This window comes from Phoca vitulina, unplaced genomic scaffold (genome assembly GCF_004348235.1).
Source record: "Phoca vitulina isolate PV1807 unplaced genomic scaffold, GSC_HSeal_1.0 scaffold4, whole genome shotgun sequence".
NCBI classification, from domain to species: domain Eukaryota; kingdom Metazoa; phylum Chordata; class Mammalia; order Carnivora; family Phocidae; genus Phoca; species Phoca vitulina.
Genome location: NW_022589707.1, coordinates 8,522,534 through 8,543,187, shown reverse-complemented (window position 1 = coordinate 8,543,187; position 20,654 = coordinate 8,522,534). Strand labels below are relative to the sequence as shown.

At 41.0% G+C, this 20,654-nt stretch overlaps 1 protein-coding gene across 2 annotated transcripts in view; it reads right to left on the bottom strand.

Annotated features, from left to right (window-relative positions):
• The window catches only part of SVOPL (SVOP like), a 68,270-nt gene extending 57,478 nt beyond the window's left edge, over positions 1-10,792 (bottom strand). Inside the window, exons 1-5 of one of the 2 annotated variants that reach the window (XM_032401162.1) lie at positions 10,711-10,792; positions 10,436-10,527; positions 7,328-7,426; positions 2,395-2,466; positions 719-843 (exon numbers count right to left, since the gene is read on the bottom strand). In XM_032401162.1, coding sequence (XP_032257053.1) covers positions 719-843; positions 2,395-2,466; positions 7,328-7,426; positions 10,436-10,527; positions 10,711-10,792 — 470 coding nt within the window. Of the gene's footprint in view, positions 1-718; positions 844-2,394; positions 2,467-7,327; positions 7,427-10,435; positions 10,528-10,710 lie in introns of those variants that run through there. The other variant, XM_032401164.1, reaches the window with a different exon arrangement.
• Positions 10,793-20,654: the final 9,862 nt, after the last annotated feature.

Sequence of the window (20,654 nt, the reverse complement as noted above, 5' to 3'; positions counted from 1 at the left end):
TTATCCCAGGGCAGAGAAGGACAAGCAACCACCGTCTCTCGCAGCGGTCTCCCCCTGCTTTGCAAATGCATTTAGACAAAGTTTTCAGTCACAGGGCAGTGGCATTTTAAAATGGTTACTCCTTGGGCACCAGGGTGGCTCAGTCAGTTCAAGGTCATGGGTCCTGGGATCAAGTCCTGCATCGGGCTCCCTCCTAGGCAGGGAGTCGGCTTCTCCCTCGCCCTCAGCCCCTCCCCCCTGCTCGTGCTTGCTCTCCTGTTCTCTCTCTCTCAAATAAATAAATAAAATCTTTAAAAATAAATAAAATGGTTACCCCTCAATGTTAAAGGTGCTCCTGATCAAACTAAATTTTTCCAACAAATTCTCCAGCAATGAATAGACCGTGTTACCTACCTCATACAGCAATTTTGCTTAGTGTTTAGTCTAACAAAATAAAGAGCAGCCTTAGGGACAAAAAAGTTTAAACACATTCACTGCTAGTACACTCTGCTAGCCTCACCATCAAACATTCTGATGAGCAAATAGCTCCTAGTGGAATTCGCAGCCATCACTTCAAGAAAAATTAAAAAATAAATAAAAAGCTAAAAAATAATTAGCACAAGTGAAGTCTTATACATTTACAACTTGTTGATGCAATTGGCCCATGAGCCACAGCGTATGTGTAAGTATCTGGTGGTGTATGCATCTCTCTCAAGCGTCCTCTAGGTGAAGTCTTTACCCTTGTGCATGGCCAGACACACCACAGCCCACCATTGTCCGCAGGAAGACAAACCAGATGTAGGACGGAGAGAAAGAGGTCAGCAAGGAGAAGTAGGCTCCCCACAGGAACGAGATGAGCAAAATCTGAAGCAACAAAAGGAGACTTATTAATGGGACCTGCCTCAATAGAAGAAGTTAATGGGAGAAAATGTAACTTCTGAAGATGATTTTTAATTTCCATCCAGATGTTTGCTTCTCAGAGAAGCTAATTCTACAGGGAGCTCACCGATCTCTCACAATCATCAAATAACACGATCTATGCCATTGTATTGCCTGAAAGTCCAGACATTCCAAATTTAGACCATTCTTCAAAACTGCCAGACTGCATCCACCCTAACAGGTGACCGGAGCCCAAACTTGTAAATCAGGATGCAAAAACCTGCCCTCATTAGGAGCACAGGGAAGTGTTGTGTTGGAATGGGATGAGGAGAAAATTTAAGGTATTTGCATTTTCCCTAATCATAAGAATAATACAAATTCACAGAAGAGAATAGGGAAGAAAAAGAGAAAAACAAAAATATTTAAATCTTGCTTGACTTCCCAACCCCTCAAAAAAGACATGTTAACATGTTTTTATCCTATTTTCCCTGCTTGAAAGGGAAAACATATTTTTAATGGCTGCAAAATATTCCAGTGGAGAAATGTACTATAATGCATGTAATATCATGCCTAACCCCTTCCCTGTGGTTGAATGCTGAGGTTTTCTCATGGTTACAGTTAGCTGTGACAATGTCTACACAGAAATCTCTGTGGTTCTCTGATGATCTAATCGGGCTAGATTTCTGGAAAGAAAATGATCAGACTAGAATGCGTATTCTCAAGGTTCTTGGTTCATCCTGCCAAACCGATGGTCAGAAAAACTATACCAATATGAAGTCCGTACACTTGCAGCTTTCTCTAAAAAAAAAGAAAAAATCCTTATGGATTTGATACCCCAAAAATCATACCTTCTAATATGTTTCCTTTTGATTACTCCCACAATCAAATCTTTTCCAAGATATATTGACCATGTTTATTTTTTTGTAAAATGTCTTCTTGTGCTTTTTACATTTTTTGACATACTTGTGTTTTCAGATTAATTTATGAATGTCTATGATATTTACTTCGTGTACTTCAAAACACACAGCCAATTCTGTAATTATTTTCCTTTGGTGCTTGTCCCCCTGTGCTTATGCTTAGAATGGCCTTCCCTACCAGAAACCAGACGAGGGGGAAAAAAAGAGAGAGAGAGAGAGAGACCCAGGTTTCTAATCAGAAGACATAGGTTTAGATCTTACTGTCTAACCTTAGTTGATATGTGACCTTGAGCAAGTGGCTGAGTTTCAAAGCTACACCCAAGTTAACTGTGTGAAGCTGCTTATGTTTCTATGTGTCCTCCTCTACATTCTCATATTTTCTGACTGTGCACACCCATCAATTCCATTCCTGGATGACGGGGACCTGGTATGAGGACAGGTACCCCAGGAAAAGTTGAGAAAGCAAGAAGACAAGCCTGGAATTCCGGCACATGGTGTCAGAGAGGGACATTTCCGCCCATTCTATCTTGGTTATAGACAAAGAAATGTCCATTAAAGAGAAGCAGGGGTGACATCATCACAAAAGAAAATTCCAAATCATTCTTCAAGGCCAACCTACCTTCCAGCGGCCATATCTGTCAGCAAGTAGGCCAAAGAGGATGCTGAATATCATGTAGCCAAAAAACACCATCTGGAGGTGGAGTGAGAAAAAATGATCCGGTAGGCAGGCTTTCTAGAATATGCTGATTAGCTGCATTTCCCATTCATTCATCTTCATGAAAAGTTGACTGGAAATGTGCAAGGGGTAGAAGCTTCACAAAGCTCCCCTGCCTCTGGTTCCCATGTTCAGGGCTTCAGAGGCTGATGCTTCCCATCGGTTCACCCCACACATAGAGAGGCTGCCCCCAGGTGGAAACAGGGGTCAGAGGAACAGGTAGTTTATCTCCCTCTGATCCAAGATGATGGCCCTGGCCTCATTCTACTCAGATGTATAATTGTGCTTTTCCATTTTAAGAATTAAAAAAGAAAAACCACCTCTATTCATTCATGACCTGCCTGATCCCACACACAAGTTGAGACTTCTAGAAGCAATTTTCCTTTATGTTTTTACAGGTAAACACAAACTTTAAATAAACACCCAAGCCAAGCCCCCATACAGAAACACTCTTCAAAACTAATATAAATCTGTTTCTTTTCCATCCTTGTTCTCACAATAGCTTATCCTACACTGATAAAATTCAAGAACCGTCTGAGCTGTGATCTGATGTCTATGCCTTTAGGCTACTTATTTTTCTTCTTTCAAGCAGTTCCAAGCTTCACTTGCTTTCCTTTCTAGTAAGATCTCTGATTGACTCTAGGGTAATCAAAGGAAAGGTGTTAGCTTGCATTTCTCAGACTTTTTCAGTAAGAGAACTGTTTCTCTCTGCTGCCTGCTTTGCTTTCTCTTTTTTTTTTCCCCTTCTTTACTCTTCATAAGAAGACTCAAACGCATTTCTTCCACAGGGAACTATAAGAAGAAAAAAAAACCACATCATATCTATTCTTGAACAACAAAGCCATGCTATCCTCTACCTTGTGCTTTCTAGGATAGAAGGGGAGGGGGAAGAAGCCAGTGTTTTCTAAATGCCAGTCTTGGGACAGATGCTGCCCTATCATGAAATCTAATCAGTCCTGAGAAAAAACGTTGAAAATAAGGTCAATGTGATATGTTTTGAATAAATCTAAATTTATTAAATATTAAGGGCTCTTTTTATTCTGGAATAATTTTCTTTCTGATTGTTGATATGAATGTGCCCTTCTCTTTTTTTTTTTTAAAGATGATGGTAGTCAATGGCAAGATATTTTACCTCTTTCTCATCTCCTAATAGCCTTAATTATCAAATATATATATTTTTAATGTCAACCCTATGTCAGCCGCTCAATTAAAAAAAAAAAATCATATCAGGGTGCCTGGACGGCTCAGTGGATTAAGTGTCTACCTGCCACTCAGGTCATGATCCTAAGGTCCTGGGATCGAGTCCCACATCGGGCTCCCTGCCCCACAGGGAGTCTGCTTCTCCCTCAGTCCCTCCACCCCCACTCCCCACTTGTGCTCTCTCTCTCTCTCAAATGAATAAATAAACATCTTTAAAAAAATTAAAAAGTCATATCAGTTGGGGAATCTCAAAATTTGGGTGCCCCTGAAATTAAGCAATTTCTATTATGAAATTATCAAGTTCCCTCCAAGAAGGAAGACGTAAACTAATTTTTTTTTTTCTTTTTGACCAGACTTGAATAAAAGGAAGCAATCACAGACTGCCCAGGGCAGGGAGGAAAGTGGCTCTTTGGATTTAAAACACTTTTGTTTATTGCGATGCTATGTTGGGTTAATAGACTTAATTGCCCCTGGATTAAGCTTAATTAAATGATTAATAAAGGTGAAGCAAAGAGTCAAATAAGATCAAATTTAAAGTTTACTCTGTTCTTGCCCATAAGTGGCAGATTTTTTTTTCTTTCTTGTTTTCTTTCCATTCAGTGTAAAGACATGACTTTCCTAAGGCTGAGCTGTTTATTATCAAGCCCGTCTGGAGCACAAACCTTGACTCAATGCCTACGTGAACCCCAAAACTTGTGAATGCTAGTCCTGTTTGGGAAATCGCACAGAGGGGAAGACATAAACTCTCTCTCTCTCTCTGTCTCTCCCCCTCCCTTTGGAGGGTCTGCTTTTTCTTTTTTTTCTTTTCTTTTCTTTTTTTTTTTAAGATTTATTTATTTGACAGAGAGAGACACAGCGAGATAGGGAACACAAGAAGGGAGAGTGGGAGAGGGAGAAGCTGGCTTCCCGCTGAGCAGGGAGCCCGATGCGGGGCTTGATCCCAGGACTCTGGAATCATGACCTGAGCCAAAGGCAGACACTTAATGACTGAGCCACCCAGGCGCCCCGGGTCTGCCTTTTCTGCAGGTACTTATTTTGAGCATAAATATTACTCTTCTATTTCTGTTTTATGCACCACATGAAGTTTTGTTTCTTCGGCGCCAGCTCTTAGTCACAAAACGTGAGGGACTGTAATTCATCCACAGTCCTCAAGGTTAACATCTGCTCGGGCCAGGTTGTCCTGAAGATGGCAGGTGGCACTGGGCTCGGGGAATGGGGAGCCTGGGAGTTGGTCAAAATGTGGCCTCTTGGCTGAATCAGTCCGAGCCCCTCCCGTTGGCAAGGCCGTGGCCAGTGAGCCCAGGGTGCGGTTGCCAAAGCCGGATGGGACTCACAGCCAGGGTGACAGCCACAAAAAGACAGTAGCCAGCCAGGAACTCAGAGCAAGACATGGGCACATCTGGGGTGACTTGAATTCCCTAGAGAAAAGTCTCCTGAGCCGTGAACCATCTGACAAGGAAGTTGCGTTACAGGTGACATCAGGGAGGTGCCACCGAGAACAACATAAACGCAACCGATGAAATGTCACTTGTAAATATAGAAAGTGTATCATATAATATAGTTTCATGGGAGTGACGGATGCAAACACCACAGCTAGGTGCCCCAACATCCTCAGGAACAGAGACATGCATATTCACAAGCCCGTTGGGGTGTGGTGCAGCGATAATTACACAGAACCTTACAGCGGTCACTCTAAAGGCACAGGGTTGACAAGGAATGCTTTCCAAACTGCAACTGCATTTTGTATGTAGAAGAAAATGAAAAATGGCCAGGTCACTTCATTACAAGCCCAGGTAAGGTCTTTAGCTATTTTTATTTATACCCCTTCCCTCTTCTAAAAGCATTAGAACTTTTTTAAAAAAGGAACAAGTGCAACAGAATTAATAAAGGGATTTTAAAGAGAGAAATGGATGTCAGAAAATAAGCAGATTTGTACATTTGCTGCTGGGATTGAGTCCAAAACCGGGCTCCACGTTTCCTGGCCTCCACGACACAGAGGGAAACACAACTGGGCGGATAACATATGTTATCTGAGAGGAGAACTCAGATCGGTTCCTTAGAGGAGGAGGAGGTTCCTGGTTCCCAACACAGATAAGAATTCCCAGGTCAAGTTTGGTCAAGGCAGTGAGTGAGAGCTGGGGACACCCCTTCCTCTCTGCCCATAACCCCCAGAAGCCTAGGGGGCTGGGGAAAACTTCCAGCATGCTCCACGGCCAGTTTCAGACCATAACTCTCACTCTCTTATAGACCATAACTCTCACTCTCTTATAGACCATAACTCTCACTCTCTTATAGACCATAACTCTCACTCTCTTATAAAGCCTTACTGTCTTTCAAGGCCTCTGCCAACTAACTCTGCATCCCTCACCCAGCTCCGCCTCCCTGCCTCCTGACACTCTCCTCTCGGTGAGGATGTTGGCACCTGTCTCATTGTATTTCTATTTAGTCCTGCCCTCATGAAAACCAGCTTCAATACCCAAGTAAATCAATTCTCCACTCCTCACCTTCTGTTTCTTTCACCTCCTCAGCTGATGTGACATCTTAAATACTTCCAGAACACACTGCCTCACCTCCATGCACTCTGCCACTTTACTACTGCTCACGTATCCACCTTCCAACCTTATCTCCTCAGGGCGCTTGGAAAGCTGACCACATCTCTCCTTAAGGCCCCTTCATGGCTCCCTGTCATCCACAGTGTAGACTCCAACATTTGTAGGCATGAAGAGCCTCTTTCAAGATTTTTTTTAAAAAAAAGATTTACCAGAGCTCCACATGATAAGAAATGTACTTTAATATCTATTTAACGAGAAATACATAATGACTATGACGTCAATGATGTGTTTAGGTGAAATTGATCTTTGTTACGTCAAAGAGTAATTTGGAAAAACTGTCATATAGATCTGTGCCAACTATATTGTGCTTGGGGGGCTTGCGCATGTTGACCAAAGTTGGTGTGCGGGGGCCCACAGCGGTCTCCAGAATGGAGTCCATGCATGGACTCCAAGATGCTTCTGATGCCCACCTGTCTCTGCAGCCTTGTCTCCCATTGTTCCCTCTTCCTGACTTTCTATTCAAGCAACATGGGGCTGCTTGTACTCCTGCCAACACACATGCGTGCACACAAAGCCTGCTGGCAATTCATGGGTACTTAATAAACACCTTTTGAAAGAATGCTGTAGAATATCCTTAATTCCACTCTGTAGCAAAACTTGATGTGCACTTCATAAGGCTATTCACAACGATCTTCGAGAAAAGTTGAACGCACACCACAATACAATTCCGTGAGCGTGATTTGGTGATTCCGTAAGTCACTATGGTCCAACTAATTTGCAGTCTGACTCAAACCATAACTAATCCATGACTTAAGGGCTACTCTCTCTGATTTGCATTTGTCTCTTCTAGCCTCTTGCTAGGGGCTAGAAAAGAAGCAGTTCAAGGTTGTGCTCCTTACAGGAAAAGAGAAAAAAAAGAGAAAGACCCCAAATGGTAGTTTGGGCCCGTAAACCCATGAGCTTTGGAAGCCAACACACCAAGCAGTGAGGTAGCCTTTGGCTCTTAGCCTTGTGGGATGGAGGAAGGGGAGCAGAAGCCCTGGTTCTCAGTTGGTTCATTCAAAGCACCTGAAGCAGGCACTCACCGTGGTCACTAAAGCCACCTGCCAATTCTCCAGCTGCCATTCACAGCGGATGACAGGAGACACGACTGCTATTAACATGATCTCCATGGCCTCGACAACCTTAAAGAAGGAGGGAAAACACCACGTCTTAGTGTTGGTTTCTCATCAATTCTTCCCATGTGTGCCTGTCCATCATCCTTCTAATCCTAATCTCCTCCTTCCCCTCCACATTGAGGGAGCACCTACAGTGTACCCACTCAACACTGCTAGTTGGGTAATGAAGTATAATAGAACTTTGGCTTTCATGGATATAATGTTTATGGTTTGAATAATTTGAGAGGACTCCCACAGAATTATGACATATATTTATTTGCGATGTTGCTGATCCATGTATTTGCACTATAGCACTATGAGGGTGTTATGTGTGTGTGTGTGTGTTGGGGGAGTCACTTAGGTAGTAGATGACCTGACTAACTACCAGCATCCACATCAACCTGGCTCTGTGGCTTCATACTCATCATTGCGAAGGTCTCAGGGCATAGCCTTTCCAAATGGATTTGTGAAATAGTCTCTGATCTCAAGAAGCTGAGCTGGAAGGCAAGCTTCATGAAAACCAGAAGAGAGTAAAGCAGCAAGTACAAAACAATGAGTTCATCACCAGGAAAGAAGGTCTATTTGGCAAACCTAGTGTAAGCTATGCTCCCAAATACTTCTTTCAATAAGAAGTTTGAATATCATCCTCTGTCTGTATCTTGCAATCCATTGTAGGGTGAGTTTATCTCCCAGGGAAAGGAATATGTAGATGCTAGAAAAGAATTGATATTTGTGTGGATTATGTATTATATGGGAAGAGAGGAGAAAACTAGTAACACAAAATTAGACACAAGATTTACCAGAGCTCCGCATGATGGGAAGTGTACTTTAATATCCATTTAACGAGAATATTTTGTGCATAAGAATCGTATGGGACACCTGTTGTCATTACAGATTTCCAGAACCTTTAGGAGACACTATTTATAATATAAATATTATATTTATAACTCAAAGTTCTGGGATGAATAAAGTATAGTGGTGTTAGCTACTATATGGGAATTGGAAAGACATCATAAAGTTTGTCTCTTCTTGGAAAGTACTTTACTCATGTTTAGAGTTCAGATAGCTGGTGTGTTTTAGCCCAAAAAGCATAATGAATAAGAGACAGCATGACAACCTCAGAAGGATGTTTGATTTATTAAACTTCTCTCTCTCAGTAATGAGGAGCAGTTGGGTCAATGTTAATCAGGACTCTACTCCTCCAAGTGGTCTTAGGAGAAAATAAGCCAATAAGGGATAAGACTCTGCCCCACTCTGATATAATAGCCTTAGGGGAGAGGGACACAGAGGAGCAGCACCGTATAAGAAGATCTTAGAAGACCTCAGAGAACACCAGGATTCAGGATGCCTGGTCACAGACTGAGGCTGCGTTGCTATTGTGATGTTATTACATACACCCTGGTCACGTGAGGCCCTGAAACCCAACTATTGCTCCCACTGTCTCTGACCAAGAACCTTAAGAGACCATGGCCAGGAGGAGCCATGCCCATCACTGTCAACACACCTATTCTGATGAGAAGATCCATCCAGTGCAGCCCATCCTAAAACCAGGGAAGGGATTTGGTTACCACACCCTCTGTGTGTGTGTGTGTGTGTGTGTGTGTGTGTGTGAGAGAGAGAGAGAGAGAGAGAGACAGGGAGGAGGCAGCCTGGTAAATAGCCCTTCCTACCTGATGGGTTGGGAAGAACTGAAGCAGCTTATAAAACACTGAAAGAAGACCAGAAGCTATTTCACAACAACATCAAGTGTAAATGTGCAATAGACATACAATCTCCATGGACATGGATCTGGATATGGACATCAGGGGTTACCTATACAAAAGTGATACCTATCCTTTGGGAAGGGGGTACACTAGCACCATCTTTCTAATACAGATAATAACTAATAAAAATACACCCCCTTTGTATAGGTGGTTTGGTTGATTTGGGAAGGTAAAAAAAATTCTGCATATTCTTTTCACTTGCCAGAGGGCTATAATGGAAGAAAAGACAGGGTTCCCAACATATTTGAGGGTAAAAGATGCAGAGAGTTTAACAGTGTTTAAGCCAAGGGGACCATGTAATGGAAATCATATATGTAAAACAGAAGTGGAGATGTTCTGGTTGAAAGTTATGATAAAACCCTCCCCAGTCACACCCATTTGTCCCTTGTAATATGGAACTTAACATTTTGGAGCCTAGGTGAGACATTACTTTATAGATGAAGAAATGTTCTAAATTGTATTACAGTTGGTTATTATAAAGGTAGGATCAGGATGTGTCTTACTTTTCTCTCCATTCCTGGACTGCCTCCTGAGAACACAAGGCTTTGGAGCCCTGCATCAGAACTCGCCAAGTGCTCCCGCCAGCTCACATCACTCTTTTTCTCATACCATTTAGCTGAGGGCGAGGGTCAGGGCTCTCTATTATTTACTCATTAGTGTCCTCTTGGCTATCTTCATGTCCCGCCTTAAACCATTGTCATGTTTACCACTTCTCTCAGTTTTTCCATTCTGTCACATTATCACTATCATATTCCTAACATATTCTCACTGCACCTATGACAAAAAGAGGAAGCAGTAGTGGTCTCTTGGGACAGTCCCACTATTGGTCAAAGCCCTGGGACTGAGCTGTCACTCTTCTTTTCTCAAAATAGCAAACCTTCATTAGTGTCTCCTAAAGGTTCTGGAAATCTGTAATGACAACAGGTGTCCCATATGATTCTTATGCACAAAATATTTGAGGACCATGTGTCTAATTTCACTTAGAGTGATACTAGTTTTCTCCTCTCTTCCCAGAGAAGGAAGAAATTTAAACCATTTTTTTAAATGAATACTGAATTCCCAGAACATAAAGACACAGATATTTATATGCTCATAACCAAATACCTGCCAAAGGTAGATGAAATTTATTTTTTAATTAACCCCCTCACAGGGTTCCTGCTCCCTTTCACTCCCCTCCCTGAATGGACATCCCAGAGCTGGAGGTCAGTGGAAGACTCTGTGTCCAATAATGAATTCGCTTTAGAGATTCAAATGATCTCCACAGAGCACTCACCCCAGTGCTGCCCATGATCAGAAACAGGGCAATGTGGAAACGTCCAAATCCAATGGTCTCCACAGCATCTTCCACGGTGAATGTCTTTGACTCTAACAAGGAAGGGCAGAGTGAGAGGAATAGCCTCTGTGGGAAGGGAATGTATGTGGACAATTGCTCACTAATAATGAAGAGAAGGATATTGGGAAACCAATTCATTATTATAAAAAACCTAGTAAATACAGGGGGAAATTAAGAAGCAGCTTCAGGGTCCGAGGCTTCCATGATCATTTTACCTTTTGGCTGGGTCTCTGGGGTCTCCGGGCTCAGCTTCCGAAGGCTAATGATGGTGACCGGCTCCATCTGCTTGGTCGCCATCTTCTAAATGGTCCCAAGTCCCCACACAGCTTCCCTGATGGAAGCGGGAGAGGGAAGAAGAAAAATATATAATAGAATGCAAATTTTCCTTTAATCTTCACAGAAAATCTGTGAGGTTAGTTTTCTAATTCATCACCATCTTACATATAAAGACCCTGAGACATGGAGAGGTCAAATGGCCAAATGAGACGATGGGGCCCCAGTGGCTAGTAATCAACCCTGAGTCAGGGGCCAGGTGAGCTCTGGACAATTTAGCCGAAAGCATCCTCTATCTGGGAGTGAAGATGGCCTTTGCTACAGAGAAATAATCACAGTAGCCGGCGCTTTACATTCCCATAGATCTTGGAGTGTATAGTGTGTTTTCTATGTAACATTTTCTTTTCATTCTGACAGAAACCCAGGAGCACTTCTTTTTATTGGCTCCCTCCCCCTTCTTGTATTTAGCCCAAAGAAGGATTCTTAATTCTAGAAATCAAAAGAAAAACAAAACAAAGAAAGCTGAGTATCAACTTAGTGAAGTTTTTTCCAAATGACTTGAAGACATTTAACTCTTGAGGTCATTTAACTTTATATCCCTAGAGGGATAAATAGAAATCCTAACCTATTCTCAGTAATTAGATTGTAGTATTAATATTGGTATCATTATTTTGATACTAGTACATATTGTAGGATAAAGCAAGTAGTAATTACATTAATATGATTATGAATCAAGACTTTGGGTGTAAAAGAAAAACAATACAAAAATCAGAGAAGTTATATAAAAATCTTATAATCCTAACTTTGAATTGGAGATATCACTATGAATTCACTGTGTTTTTCATATACACATATCCTAACATTATCCACTGGAAGAGTCTGGAAAAAATGACTAATGAGCACTCCTAGAGCCCTGATTGTTTTCTTTCCTATTTCCCATTAAAAGAAACCCTGGTGCCTTAGATAAATGGCTAATTCTGGATCTGGGACAGGAAATGTGTAAATTGAGCCTGGAACATCTTGTCATACCAGATAGCAAGGAAGATATCAAACACTCCTGGGGTTGTAACAAAAGATTACAAGATTCAACTTAAAAAGGCTCCCATCGGCCAAAGATGGGATCATTTAAGCATCAAGAAGAATAATGACTGCAAAGAATTGAAACACATCAAAGATATCAAAATCCATTGTTCATAGCAACAGTGAAATGAAAATCCCACTAATCATCTTTGGAGAATACTAAGAAACCAACTCATTATTCTGAAAACTAGTAAATATCTTGTCTTTCTTGTACAAATTCTTGGTACTTCAGAGTAACCAAACAGTTGGTGAAAGAAAATTGTTTTTAATTTCAGCTAACACATGCAAGGAAAAGAAGGATGAATGGAATTAAATTATCATGACTTTGCAACTCGATGAAATAATGGATCTAGGCAATGATTACCAATGGCTGATAAACTACTAGGAAGGCTGATGAAGAAATGGGTAAGAGATGGATAAGACTGATAACACCTGTAGCCATCTACAAATCTTAATGCCACCAAAAGAGAGACAATCAGATATCACGTGGTCCTGATGAGCTGCAATAAGACTGGACTATACATCACCTGTGATGTATTCTCTTAAGAAGTTCAAGCAGAATCCGATCCTCTAGCTCTACCAATGTATACAGGAGATGAAGAAGAAACTCATTAAACTGTACCATGTGGCTGCAATAAGAAAAAATCCAGAATGTGGGAAGTCGTATAAGATAAACGACCCAACTTCTTCAATGAAAAAATGACAAGATGAAAAGAGGAAAGGGGAACTTATAGACTAACGAGACAAATCAACCAAATAAATGAGTTGATCTTATTTGGATCCTCATTCAAATAAACCAACTGTAAAACATCACCCAAGAGAATGAGATGAAGAAGAGAGGAGAGGAAAGTCAGGGAAATGTAAGCAAGTGCAAAAGTTGGATGATATTAAGGAATTTCTGATGACATCATTAGGTGTGACAATGATATTATGGCTATAGCAGAAAAAAAAGAATCTTTGTATAGTAGGGATATATACTAAAATATTTAGAGACTCTTGATTTTGGCTCAAGTCATGATCTCAGGGTCATGTGATCGAGCCCTGCATCCAGCCCCACGCTCAGTGGGGGGTCTGCTGCAGATTCTTTCTCTCCCGCTCCCTCTGCTTCTCGTCCCACCCCCCCCAAAAAAATAAATAAATAAATTTTTAAAACAATTCAATGGTAGTGTGGAATACAGTGCGTAAGAAATAGATGGGCATATAGAAGAATAAAGAATGCCCATATGTTGAAAATTATTGAGGATGATGGGTGCATTTGGGATTCATTTTACCATCTGCTTTTGAAGATGTATAACATTTTTCAAAATCAGTTCAGAAAGTGAGGTTTTGAGATTTTAAAATAACTTTTCCAATGTCAGACCACTAGTAAATAGCAGAACCAGAACTCAAACAGAGGCATTTTTTCCCCAGAATATAGAGATAGCCACAAGCCAGTCTAGAGCAGCACGTCAAGGTCACTCGTGTTTGCTAGCTCTGGGTCTTGTATTGTGTGAGCTCCTGTGAAGACTTCGAAGGAAGGTCTGGCATGTTCTCTGCCCTAAGGAGTTTTTTTTCTAGTCAGGGACACAAAAGATACACATCAAAACAACTATCCTGTAATGTTGATATTATTTGTGTTCTTAAAACACTGTCACAGAGACACAAATATTGCCAGATGAGAGATAGATCAATAATGCTCAGAAGTAAGTCCATGAAATCCTCTTTCCCAAGAGAGAACCTGAAAAGCACAAAAAGCTGTTATTTTCCCAGAGTGGAAAAAGTAAAAAATAATTGGCCTCTCACGACGACAGACTGTTCTAGAACTACCACTCCCTTTCCAGACATTGTCCAAACACCCCTTGGAGAGGTGTTCTTTATCTGGTAACTTTTTTAATGAAGTAGTTAGCAGAAAAAATCCCCTTCTTTTGATTATAAAAGGACTTCGAGACACATTAAAAATTGGCTACGACAGGGGCACCTGGGTGGCTCAGTTAAGTGCCTGACTCGATTTCAGCTCAGGTCATGATCTCAGGGTCAGTGAGATGGAGCCCCGTGTCGGGCTCCATGCTCAGCGGGGAGTCTGCTGGAGATTCTCTCTTTCCCTCTCCCTCTGCCCTTCTCCCCACGCACGCTCTTTCTCTCTCTAAAATAAATAAATAAATCCTTAAAAAAAGCTTAGCTATGACTGACCATCACATTTCTAGATGGAAAGATGAACTGGTAACAGATTTAACTTAATCAAAATTTGAAAACAAGACCATTCAGTGAGAATTAGATAATGGTGAGGATTGTACAAACTGGCACTAAAATTGTACTAAAATTCACCAGATTATATACTTTAAAATGGTCAATTTTACTGTATGCAAATTGCATCCAAAAAAAAATTTTTTTTTCTAAGAAGTAGTAATTCAAATCACAGCAGCAGACTTAACAACTGAAAGTGATTCTGGCCATTTAGAGTCTTAGAGAATAAAACCATTTAGTTGGGTGGGAAAATAATTTTTTAAATCCCACTAAGTTCATTTTGAGTTCAGTTACAAATAAAATGCTTAACAATAAGCTCAATCCTCAATCTTTAATCAAGACTTAATCTCTCCTACAGTCAAGTTTTATGACCTCTCATAGCAATCAAAACATGTTTTAAAATTTTAACGATCACAAAGGCTTACGTTTAGAAGAGTAATAAAACAACCTCCAGCAACTCTCCTTTTTGTAGTGAGTGGCAAAAAAAAGAAACCCAGGAAATCTGCCATTTACTATTGAGCAGAGCAAGTTTTAATTTGTATGTTTTAACCTGATTAGGTAGTTCCATGGGTCATAAATATCCTACATTCCTCCCTTCTCTTATCAGCAAAGAGAAGCAATTCATCACAGAGGGCCTGGCAGAAGATGTTAGGTCCAAGATAATTACTTCACAGCTTTCTTGAATGGAAGCTGATCCCAGAAAGGGAGATTCACATTTGTGATATTTTTTTTTTTAAGTTTTTATTTTTAAGTAATCTCTACACCCAACGGGAGGCTCTCATTTACAAGCCTGAGATCAAGAGTCACGTGCTCCACTGACGGAGCCAGCCAGGTGCCCCATATGATTCCACATTTTTCTTGATTGAAGAGGAGATTCATATTATTTTGTTTCTATAATATGAATGAAACTAAAATGTAACATGGTTTTAGGCAACCGATGAGATAAAGAAGAGAGAATTCCTTTTGGTCATGACATTGGACATCAAAAAAATATATAATCTTCATATATAATGCTCGGTCCTCAAGTGAGCAATATTTATATGGTCGTTAAAAAAAGACCGTTTATCCATTTTCAGGTTTAGAGTCAACATTTGAATAAAATACATAGACTTGATTGTGGTTTCAGAACTGAATGGAAATGTAAAAGATTTTTTAATTTATTTGTCAGAGAGAGAGAGCACAAGCAGGGGAAGCGACCATCAGAAGGAGAGGGAGAAGCAGACTCCCTGTTGAGCAGGGAGCCCGACGTGGGGCTAGATCCCAGGACCCTGGGATCGTGACCTGAGCCGAAGGCAGACGCTTAACCGACTGAGCCACCCAGGCGCCCCCTTAATGGAAATGTTAATACCCTCAACAATGAGTAAAATTACCCATGATAAACAAGAGCTGGAAGTCAGGAAAGATGGAGGGATGGGCAGGCATCCCCCCTGAAGAATCCACATAAGAACCAGTGCTATAAAGATACTATTTATAATCACAACAATAACGAAGAGAGTAACTAAAAATAAGAGCAAGAAAAAGAACAAGAACAATATAACTTATGTAAAATGAAAATCCGTACCCCAAAACTGTACATTTTACATTTTACGTAGATATATGAAAATGCCATTACAGTGACCACCTACAGGGCAAAAGGAGTGAGAGCTTGGGATGTGGGTGAACGGGAATGAAAAACTACATACATAAAAACATACATGTAAGAGACAGGACGATGTGCATGCCAGGGATTATGGTGCTATGCTGGAGACCGCTCCCACCAGCTTCTGAGGGCAGACTGCACACATCTCTTCCCACCTCTGTATTCAATAACAGCACGTTGGTAATTTAAAACCAGCCATGGTGGGAATAGTTACACCAGGGAAATCAGCAAACACTACAAATCAAGGTACCACCCCCCCCATCCCCACGTTATTAAACACACCACACCTCAAAGCCCCTGTTCTTCCTTCCTTACCAGTGACTCTCAACCTCAAGAAGGAGGTGGTATGTGATGTGGAGAACAAAGGCAAGAAAGAAAAAAATTGAATTTCCTTACAACTTATAGCTTATTGACAAATATTAGGACAGGCAGGGTGACCTTCCTCAAGGAGCTCCAACTGCTACAAAGTTAATACTTTGCTAGAGCACTGGGTGTTATATAAGACTGATGAATCACGGAACTCTACCTCTGAAAACTAATAGTACATTATGTGTTAATTAACTGAATTTAAATTAAATAAAATTAAAAAAAGAAAAACAACAATAATACTTTGCTAGAAGCAAAACTAGCTTGACGTTAGCTGGACCTCCAGGATCCCATATAAAAATCCCTTTGGAAACTTCCTTTATCTCTACTCCCCCCACCCCACCCCCACACCCCCACCAAGATATACGTTAGCAATCATCCTCCAAGCATATGGCCCACCGATAATATATATAAAGGGTCTCATGACTAACGTTTTACTAGACAGCAATAAATGACCTTTCCCTAACAGCTAGCTTCTCAAGGTCCTTGAAATCTGGCTTCCAAATTCCTTAGAGACTTACGCTATTCCTAACCCCCTCCCAACTTGGAAGTATATAATCAGCCACTCCTCACAATCCCAGTGCAGCTCCTTCTGCCCCCGGGTCCTGTCCCCGAGCTTTAATAAAACCACCTTTTTTTGCACCGAAGACGTCTCAAGAATTCTTTCCTGACCGTTCACTCCCGGACCCCAACATTTCAACATCAATACGGAGTGACACGGATGGCTTGCAAATTTTTTCCAGGTGATCCTGATACCCTGATCCCTACCCAGCCCCCACCTGAAAACCATTATTCTACGCCTTTCAAATAGTTCGTGCCAATTTGGCAATGTATCAAAAGGTTTTAAAACTAGTTTCATCTGAACTGGTAATCCCAGCTCTAACAATTTGTCCCAAGGACGTATCTCAAATGTGGAAAATGCTCTCTATACAAAGTTTACCCAGGAAAAAAATTTTTTTAAGTTTATTCAAGTCTATTTTAACAATAATAAATTGGAAACGGCCTAAGTGTGATGAGGGAATGGTTCTAAAAACTGATAATACATCCAGCATTTAAAATTATATTTATGTAGCGTTTTTAATAACATGAAAAACACTTGCTGTTGGTTTTTTTTAAGATACTTATAAAATATTGGGAGAATGGCAAAGAGGAAATAATGACCTAAATCATCATCTTTTGTCTAGAGAACAATGGATTGATACTGTCTTAAGCTGATAAACTAAGAAATAAAATACAATTATGTTGTTTTAACTATAAAGATAATCACCAGAAAAACTAAAAAAATAAAAAAACAAAAGAAATTTCTCTGGGGATGGGGAAATCAAGTCAGGAGATTGTTTATTTCTGTTGTAAACTCATCTGGCAATTTGACTTGTTGCCATAGGCACTTACGACTTCAATATAAAAATTATAAAATTCAATAAATGTAAACCAACACAGACTATCTGCAACATACGTGTTTAACAAAGGCTCGTGTAGGTCAGGAAGGAAACAACGGAGGGGTCAAGACATGAGGAACAAACACAGAAGAATAAGTACAGTGGCTGATAAATGAAATTATGTTACTAACTAGTAACATGCCTTCAAATTAAAAAGAGCTATCATTTTCCTTTATCAGATTCACAAAAATCTCAAAGATTGATTATACCCTGTGAAAGGGAAATAAGCACTCAAATTATCGCTAGGAGTGTACATTGCTACAACCTTTCTGGAAGGCAATTAGGCAGAGATGAAAGAATATTGACTAAGCAATTTCACTCCCAGGATTCATCCTAATGGGCTAGTCAAAAGGCAGACAAAGATACATACAAAGAAGGTCACCACTCAGTTGTTTCAACAACAACAAAAGAATTGGATATAACCAATACCCACCAGTAGAGAAGTGGCTAATCAGAATACCACTTAAAACATCTTAGTGAAAGGCTATTTAGTGTTGAAAAGCATTTTCCAAGAGGTGTATACATAATGCACATGTATCCATAACATATAGGTATGTATATATTCATCCCAATTTATAAAATTTTATTTGAATATGTACCTATACGGAGATTTCAGGAGAGATGTCCGAAACTGTGTTTTGTCTTTCAGCAAATATTTGTGGAGCACTACTATGTACCAGGCAATTGAATATAACAAAGCAGTTCCTGGCCCCGAAGGACCCACAGTCTTATGGGGAGCAAAGGTACGGAGTCAGGCGGGAGCAGCGTGGTCCCAGGGGTAAGTGGAGGTTGCTCTGGTACACGAGGGAGGGCCCCTGCTCTGTTGAGTCCTGAGACCTGGGGAGGCTTCTGTAGGCAATTCTGAGTGGAGGCCTGAAGGATGAGCAGGAGCCGGCCAGTGGGACAAGGGAGAAGAGAGCAAGGAGAATGTAGGATTTTTCCCATTCTTTTTTCTTTATGCTTATCTCATTGTTTGAATTTTTAGAAAGGCTAGTTCTTTTACCATAAAAATTCTTTTTGGAAAAGTGAACCAATGGAGAGTTGACATGTTGCTCACGGTGCTGACCAGCCCACTGTCCTAAGCAGGCCTGGGCCACATGCCCCCGCTGCCCTCCATCACTGGCCATGACCTGTTGGGTCAGTGGTAGGTGCTTCCCCCAGACACAATCAAATCACTGACTGGCTGGGAGTCCACAAGGTGGCCTGGCACAGGAGACCCTCTCTGATAGTAGCCTTGGCTGCACAACACTGTAAATTGTACAACTAAATGCCACTAGGAGCGCCTGCGTGGCTCAGCGGGTTGAACGTCTGACTCTTGATTTCGGCTCAGGTCATGATCTCAGGGCCGTGGGATTCAGTCCCGCCTCAGGCTCCGCGCTCAGCAGGGAGTCTGCTGAAGATTCTCCCTCTCCCTCTGCCCTTCCCCTCACTTGCACACACACTCTCTCTCTCTCTCTCTCTCTAAAATAAATAAATAAATCTTTAAAAAATGCCACTGCATTGTTCACTTTAAAATTGGTATAATGGTCAGTTTTATGTTATGGGTATTTTGCCACAATTTCAAAAATTAAAAGAATAAGAAAAACCATTTGCAAATGTGTGTGTGTGTGTGTGTATGCGCGGCACCCAGCAAATAAATGCTGGTGGTACAAATTAACCACAAATTACAAGAAAAATATTAGATTCCAATAGATTGATAGGCAAATTACATGAACAAGCAGTTCACAAGAGACTATATAAATTGTAAGCAAAACTGGAAAACAGTTCAGCTTCTGTAGTAACTGACAAAATTAGAGCCACAAAAAAATCCTTAGGTATCATTTTATACCTACTAAATTAACAAGCATAAGAAGGAGGAAAGGACAGCAGGAGGGAGGAGGAAGGGAAGAGGGATTAGAGGTAGCAAGGCGGGATGAAGGGAAGGAGTTTCTTCTATCTCAGTTCCTTCTCTGAAAATAGAAACAATAGCTCGCTCCCTGTGGGAGAAGTAGCTGCTGCCTTCCCAGTAATGTCCTCCTTTGTACCTTGCTGATGAGGGGGGCCACGCAGAGGCAGGTGGAGGCTGGGGGGGGGGGCGGGCAGTGCTTCTGAGAAAGCCCTTTTGCTCCTCCCCCCTTCCTCCTGCACAGTGCCAGGCGTCTCAGGTCATGATGCAAATATGGAAACTTTGGGCCAAGTCTGGCAGGGCAGAAGCTAGGAAGAGCCTGGAACTTCTCCTTCAGGTGTAGACTACTTACCTCCAGACATCTACGTGGAAAAAAAAATAAGCTCTCTGCTTAAGACACTGTTATTTCTGGTTTCTGTTCTTTGAAATTGTGTGCAATTTTTTTTTTTTTTTAGGCTAGTCAAGTGTAGCAGTGTGAGAGAAGGAACAAAGAACTCTGTAGTTGGCTGTGATCAATGAATTGTGAACACCACTGCACTCAGACCAGCCAATTGTGTGTAATTCTTAACCGATAAGCTTCCTTCTTCATTATGTTACAAGGATTAAATGGGATGATGTTTGTATAATAGGACACAGTGCCCGTTGCAACATAAACACCCATGGGAGTACTGTTTCTTGTCTCTGAATAAAGGTATCAACTAAATGTCTAAAATGTCACCATAATCACAAATCACATACACACAGGGTAAGTGTTTAAGTATTTTCAGAGTTATCAAACGTGTATCTCTCCAAAAGCATTTATTGCTAATATTCCACTAACATTAGAACACATTGGGCTCAAATAAAAACCACCCAAATGGAAAAAAAAAGTTACTTGTTTTCTGAAATAGATTGACCTTATTTCAAGGGTAAACCTAAGTGGTGTTAGGAAGCCATCCCACATGCTGCATGCCTATTGGAAAATAGGTTCTCCAAACTTCTCCAACCAGATGTAGGACGCTGATACCATCCAAATCAGTCGTCTCATCCTACTTAGTAAGGGCACAACAAAATGGATAACTTTTACCAAAAACACTCTCTTGTTCTACATTACTTTTTTTTTTTTTAAGTAGACTCCACGCCCAGCATGGAGCCCAACATGAGGCTCAAAATTACAAATCTGAGATCAAGACCTGAGCTGAAATCAAGAGTTGGGCGCTTAATGGGTGGAGCCACCCCGGCGCCCCTGTTCTACATTGCCTTCAATGGCAAAAT